The 7,547-nt window shown below is 43.5% G+C and overlaps 1 protein-coding gene across 1 annotated transcript in view; it reads left to right on the plus strand.

Annotated features, from left to right (window-relative positions):
• FAM171A1 (family with sequence similarity 171 member A1) overlaps positions 1-7,547 on the plus strand; it is a 120,931-nt gene that overhangs the window by 51,497 nt on the left and 61,887 nt on the right. Inside the window, exon 4 of the mRNA XM_045285630.1 lies at positions 4,103-4,195. Within this exon, the coding sequence (XP_045141565.1) occupies positions 4,103-4,195 (93 nt within the window). The remainder of the gene's footprint in view (positions 1-4,102; positions 4,196-7,547) is intronic.

Raw genomic sequence — 7,547 nt, forward strand, 5'->3', positions numbered from 1 at the left:
CCCCCAATAAAATGATTTTAAAAAGAAGAAAGAAGAAATAAACAATCTATAAAGCAGTACAAATAACTCAATGAAAGTCACTTCCGTGATACATCTAGTACACTGGCAGTCCTTCAAGTCTTGAGGGCCACCGGGTAGTCCTCTGTAGAGCAATTCAGGCTATCCAGGCACAGGCAGCAAACAGCAAGGCAGGTCACCAACAGTCAGCCAGATGACAGAGTCCGACAGTCCCCAGCTCAAGAGTTGTAAATTCCAGTAGTGTGGCGAAGCAGGTCTTGAAGGAACCTCAAACTACAGTGACACAGTCCATGGGTTAGGTGTCCCACAGGTAGTGTAGCTTGCAAATTGAGGCAGAAAACAAGCAAGGGAACCACACACTGGTCAGATCATCAAAGAGCAAGAGACAAGAAAGGCGAGGCTCGCTGAGCCATTTATGTCTCCGCCCTTCAATTAATCTCACGTGTTCATTGGCTGTGTTGGCACAAGAAACCTACCTATCGCAAGCACATTTCTACTCTGTCATGACAGGGGTCGCCATGGATTAGAGTTAACTTGATGGCAACTGGTTTGGTTTGTTCACCTTGAAGCTTGTCTTCTGCCCCCAAAAGGCCAGCCTGTCCCTTCTTCTCCTTCAAGCAAAGGTAGATAGTCCCTTCTCTTTACTTAGCAAAGCACAACACCTGCTTGATAGGACTCAAACCTCTCCACATAAGTCTGCCTGCCTCTTACCAACCCACCAGGGCACTCATTTGAGCTAAGATTCCTAGTCCCAGGAGCTCTGGGGGCAGGTGGTTCCCTGGTCAGCTGCTAACCGATAGGTTGATGATTTGAACCCCAGTGGCTCCACTGGATAACAGACTTGACATTTTGCTCCCAGGAACATTGCAGACTTAGAACCCCATAGAAACAGTTCTATTCTGTCCCAGTTCTATTCTGTGACTCAAAATCCACTCAAGCCATGCAACTCCTGTAGACCTGCTCCAGGAAGCCCCCTGCTGGCACCTCTGCAGCCATACACCATCCTGATTCTGCCCGGTTAAGAAATACATCTGAGAAACATTTTGTGAGAGCAGGTGCCTTGTGTGTGGAAGAACCAGGTGCTTTAGGTTAGCGATGTTTTCAGAACAGCCTGGGATAGCCTAGGTGATCCAGAGCTAAGCCTCCCGGGCCCAGCTCAGAGATTTTCAGGTTCTAGTAAGCACATTGCTGTGGGAACTCTTGAATACAGAGGGCAGTCTGGATGGACAGACAGGGTCATATGAATCCAGTGGCAGCGAAGAATGGTCTCCTCTGGGCAGCATCAGCCACGACAGTCTCTTTCTGACCATGAGTACCTTGTGTTACTAAATGGAAGGATCACTGGTAAGAAATTTAGGTGTAACTTTGAAGTGCTTGTGGAGGGTTTTCTGAGTCAGCCAGCCTTCCTTTAGCCCTGGGCTACACATGGTCCAATGGGGAGCGGGGAGGTGGGAAGTAGCAGGTGCTCTTAACTGTCTTTATGCGATGTTTTCTTCTCATCCTCCTTCCCAAAGCCCAATGTGAATTTTTACCCTAACTTTGATCCTTCAAGCTGCGTTTTTTTAATTACTTACTTATTTGATCGTGAAGATATAAATCTCAAACCATAAGATTCACCATTTTAAAGGGTAGACTACATTGGATTTTAGTACATTCACAAAATTGTATACTCGTCACCATTATCTAATTCCAGAATATTTTCATCCACCCCAAAAGAAACGGTCTATTTATAGTCACTTCTCATTCTTCCCCTGCCCCAGCCTCCAGCAACCACTAATATATTTTCTTTCTGTATGGATTTGCGTATTCTGGGCATTCCGTATAAATGGGGTTATACAGTAGGTAGTCTTTTTGTGACTGCTTACTTGCACTAACATCATGTTTTCCTGGGTCATCCATGTTATGGATCCGTATGTTATGCTTTTTGATGGCTGAATAATGTTCCATCCTAAAACTATCTCACATTGTGTGTGCCCGTTCATGTGTTGATGGATCTTTGGGTAGTTCTACTTTTTGGCTATTGTGGATGGTGTTTTTCTGAGCATTTCTAAACAGGTTTTTGTGTGGACCAGGCTTTCAGTTCTCCTGCACCTAGTTGGGTCAAAGGGTAACAAGGAATTGTCAGACTGTTTTCCACAACCCCAGTGTGTATTCTTCCAGCTACTTCGTGTGCCCTAATCACCCTTTTAGGGTCTTGCTCTGGAAGACATTGTTGCCACGGATGTGGTGTTTAGTGACGCTGTCGGACAGAGTAAACAGCTCTGGGCTGCAGTCTACAGCAGCACAGCCCGGGTCTTTGCCTCCATTGTGCAGCTGGTGGTTTCCAACTGCTGACCATGGACTGGCTTCAAACAAACAAATAAACAGCTCCCAACTCCTTCTCGTTGACTAAATGATGACTAACAGAAACTCCCTGTGGGTTTCTAAGACTGTAACTGTTAACGGGAATAAACAGTCATTCTCCCATGGAGCTGCTGGTGGGTTCGAATGCAGCCATAAGGATAGCAGCCTAACACCTACCCACTACATCACCAGGGCTCTTTAAGGTTTTAAATCTTCATTAATCTATACCATGCAAGATCAAGGGCTGGGCCCTGTAGATCACACATCCATAAACTTAGCAACATGGTCAGGTTCCAAAAGCTCGGTTGCTATACAAAAGTTGGCATTATGTGAAAGAAGAAGATGACACATCAAATCACAAAATGGAAAATGCTTACATCATTACTTAACTGCCATATCATTACATCATATCATTATATAACTGCCAAACCACAGAGAGTCATGACCAAGTTGAGTTGACACACGGCCTTAACCTTCATCTTAGCATTTGTTACTGCAGACATATGTCGTTAGCAAGCAAGACAGATAGTGGGGTTTTTACTATTGTCATATATGTGAAATGTCTGATAACAAAAGAGTTGACAAGTGAGAAGCAGGGGTGTGTGTGTGTTTCAGGAAGTTTGTGGGAAACAGAGTTCAAAAGTAATGGGCCACTTAACAAATACAGAAAGCTGTCCATTAGTTGGGAAAGAGGTTCTTACATGAGAACTTAAGATATTTTAAAAGTCCTTTGCTGATCCTAATAAAAAATATTGTTGATTTATTTGAAATCAGAGAATGCAACGAATGCAGAGGTACCAAAAAAACCTGAATTGGATATTTCGATTGAAATTTAAGAATTTAAGATTTTTAAGAAATTTAAGAAATTTAAGGGTTCAAGGGGAGAGGGAACCCCACAAAACATCACAGGTTCGGTAGGAGCAATTGTACAGCAATAATAAGTAGAGATTGTAGAAAAGTCATAGAGAGCATGAGAGTTAAAGGATGGAGTCAAGTAATGGAGTCAGACGCAATTCATGGTAGCATTGCTCACCTCAGCCCGGCTTGATGGTCCTCGTGGAGGGGACTTAGCCGTCAGAGTAGAAGCAGCTGCCTCGTCCTCCTCAGCCACCCTCCCGAGAACCAGGGAGCCTCCTTATTTATTGCTAACCATGCATCATATCACTTTAGGGGGATCTGATTACAGAATCATACATCACAGAAAGGGGCAGTACAATTCATCCTTGAACAAGTTTGATCACTCTGGTGTCTCATACAATAAAACAGACAATTACTATCCTGGGAGGCATGCAAGCCCCCTGATAGCAGACAATAACCTTCGTCATAGGGAGGGGTAGCAACGTAGGCAATACAAGCAATAGGAGGGGGATGACCTAGGGGTGAATGCGCAATAGTAAGAGGAGGGAATAGGGGAGCATGTGTGGCAAGATGGGTGGACCCTGGACTCGATAAGCTTAGTCATCCTAGAGTGGTCCGGGGCTTGCCTTCAGGCACTGCTTCAAGGGAACAATGTCAGAAGGGAATGGGCCCTACTTAGGGTGAGTCAGACTATACAGTCTGGCCGCTCTAGATGGCTGATGTTAAGGAGAATAACCTCTGACCTACTTTTGCTGACCGCCCAGTGTACAGTCATTCTCAAGCAGCTAAGTTTGGTACGTATTTTGGGGGGAGACAGTTTGAGAGAAATCCTTCTGTTTCCCACATTACATCCTTTTTATAATTCTTTTTTTTTTTTCTGCAGTGTTTTCTTCTCTGAGCCTTGGCCTGCTTCCAGAAAGATCTGCTACTCTAATGGTCTATGAAGATGTTGTCCAAATAGTATCAGGATTCCAAGGTATGTTCAATAATGCAAGAAGAGACAGCAGCTTTGGGAGCAACGACTGAAATCCTACGAGGGACCAGTTCACTGTTGGTGCACCCACAGTGGGGACATAGTCTGTTGTTGGTTACACTATCAACTGTAGTCGGGTTTGCTTTCAGGATTAGCCTTCAAGTGTAGAAGACAAAGGAAGGGAACCTACCCCCTTTCCACCCCACACCTCACTCTTCACGAAGAGCAGAGATATCTGGTCCGGTTGGGTTAGCATAAAGGGCACTACTCTGGCCTCACTCTCTTCAAAGCGAACAAGCATTGCAGTGTGGCCTTGTCCTCCCTTGGCCTGGCTATTTTTCAGTCAGTCTCACGTAGAGTGGCGTCTGTAGCATTATCAAACCCTTTCTGACTCCCTATTGCTCTTGCAGAGAACCAGTGCAGACATTTTGAAGACTTCCCTTTGATGATATTGGGGATTGAATTGAGAATAACATTAGTATGGAACCTATTTTTATACTGAGATTATTTTATTCTAACTAAATAATCAGCCTGAGAATGGTAATTCCTGGCTTTACATGCTCTCCGATTAGTTTTTTTTTTAAACGTTAGTACTATTTTATATCATTCATAACTAACCAAAGTCACATGTTATTTGCAGATAAGGTGAACTCGTTTATTCATTTAATAATGACTGTGAGGACGATACAGAAAGTTTAGCACGTAGCCACTGCTCTTAGAAGATGGGTCTGAGGGGGGAGCCAGCAAACCCAGGGACAAGCGAACAACAAGAAATCTAAAATCGATGGCAAAGAGGGCATAAAATGCTGGTGGGGATTGATCAAGTACAATGTAGCCTAGAGGAGTTACTGAAAGCCGAATGAAGGTCAAACATGATGGTGGGACAAGAGAAAAGTAAAAGGAAATAGGGGAAAGAAACTAGGAGGCAAAGGACATTTATAGAGGTATAAATAAAGGCACATACATATGTAAAATTTATATATAATGATAGAGATAGATCTGTGTACATATATTTATATGTTAAGTATTAAGGTAGCAGATGGATATTGGGCCTCTACTCAAGTACTCCCTCAATGCAAGAAAGCTTTATTCTAATAACCTGGCATTCTGTGATACTCATCTTCCCAACATGATCACTGAAGACAAAATGGGTGCATAAGCAAATGTGGTGAAGAAAGCTGATGGTGCCTGACTAGTAAAAGATACAGCGTCTGGGGTCTTAAATGCTTGAAGATAAACAAAAAGCCTTTTAGCTGGGAAGCAATAAAGCCCGCATGGAAGAAGCACACCAGCCTGTGTAATCATGAGATGTTGACAGGATTAGCTATCAGGCATCAGAAGACCCCAAAAAAACAATCATATTGATGTGAGCGTGGGGGGACAGAGTGGAGACCCATCTGTAGACAATTGGACATGCCCTTACAGAAGGGTCACAAGGAAGGGATGAACCAGCCAGGGTGCAGTGTAGCCCCAATGAAACACACAACATTCCTCTGGTTCTTCACTGCTTCCTCCATCACCACCACCACTATCATGACCCCAGTTCTACATAAAAAATCGGCTAGACTGGTACAGGTAAGAGTTCTGGACACAGGGAATGCAAGACAAGTAAGCTCTTCAGGAACAATAATGGGAGTAGCGATACCAGGAGGGAAAGGTGAAGGTGCGGGGAGAAAGGGAGAGCCAATCCCAATGATGGATGTATAACTCATCACCAGGGTGAGGAACAACAGAAATATGGATGAAGGGAGACAGCAGACAGTGTAAGATATGGAAATACCATATATACTCAAGTATAAGCCAACCCGAATATCAGCCGAGAAACCTAATTTTACCACAAAAACTGCCTAAGAAATGTGCTGAAAAAACTTGGCTTATGTGCGAGTATTTACGGTAATAATAATTTATAACTTATTAAGGGTTCATGAGGGTGGGAGGGTGAGGAAGGGAGGGAAAAAATGAGTAGTTGGTACCAAGGGCTCAAGTAGAAAGAAAACGTTGTGAAAAGGATGATGGCAACATATGTACAGATGTGTTTGACACAATGGATGGATGGATGGATGGATGGATGGATGGATGGATGGATGGATGGATGGATGGATGGAATGTGGTAAGAGCTTTATGAGCCCCCTATAAAATGATTTTTTTAAAGAGCTGTAAGAGCCCCCAATGAAATGAATAAAAAAGGAAGAAAATGGGTCTGAAGTGAAAATAAGTAGGAGCAGCTAGAAGCATAGATGACTCAAGTGTGAGGGAGAAAGCAAGACTAGAAATAGAGGTGAGTACGGTAAAAGCCTCGGTCTTTTGTGTTATGTATTATTTATTTACTTTTATTATTAATCAATTGGGAGCTCTTACAGATACTATAACATTCCATACTTCAGTTAGATCAAGCATAATTTTACAATTGCTACCACCATCAGTTTCAAAACATGTTCTTTCTTCTTGAACTTTTTGAAATCAGCTCCACTTTATGCCCTCCCTCCCCGACCTCCCCCCCCAGAAACCCTTATTATTATATTGTATATATCATTATTATTATTTGCCATATGGACACCATCCAATGCATCCGTGCACCTGTAATTGTTACTCGTTCCCGAGTGGGGTTCTACAGTCTTCATTGAGAAGCCTAGGTTTTGTACTGTTTTTTCCCCTGAGAGAGCAGAACACCTACACCTGAGTCTTCAGCATCCTTTCCCACGGCGTTCACACTAAGTACATTGACCTGGGAACACTACAACTTTTCGGTTAGTAGCTTTCTGTTGTTGTTTCATAACCAAAAGCGCCAGTGGTTTCTTGAAGTGAGGAAACGCTTTCCATTCCTCTGCTGCTTGCCACTAAGGTAGGAAGATTGAGCCTGCTCAATGCAATTTCTATCAGAACCTCTCCCAGCTGGAAAAGTCAACAAGAGATGGAAAGTTGCAGTTAATGGCCTGGATCCCAAGCTTGATCACCCTTTTATTTCAGGGTATAGATTAGGCTATTCAGAGGACAATTTAAAACCGGGACTTAATGCCTGGTGAGCTGCCAGGAGCTCTTCAGATACCAAATGGAAATAGTGAATCACCTGGGCCAGTCTTGTTTGCATTTCCAAGAATAATGCACCCTGGAGCCTGCCAGCTTCTCAGACCTAGGCCGTTTGGAATGCTGCTTATTCTGATCCTATCTATTGTTTCTGGGGTGTGCCCACAGGCTAGGGCCTGGCACAACATAGTTAAAGAGGGGGTTTGCCTTAGGTGACCACATTTTAACATTGGTAAAGTGGGACAAAAGCGGGACACCATTGATAAAACTCATATCCTGGCGAAATAGCCACATGGCAGCCGAAAACCGTATACCCTAGCTTGTCATGCAT

This window comes from Echinops telfairi, unplaced genomic scaffold (assembly GCF_000313985.2).
Source record: "Echinops telfairi isolate 266 unplaced genomic scaffold, ASM31398v2 ScPeMD7_7474;HRSCAF=8512, whole genome shotgun sequence".
Classification (NCBI taxonomy): domain Eukaryota; kingdom Metazoa; phylum Chordata; class Mammalia; order Afrosoricida; family Tenrecidae; genus Echinops; species Echinops telfairi.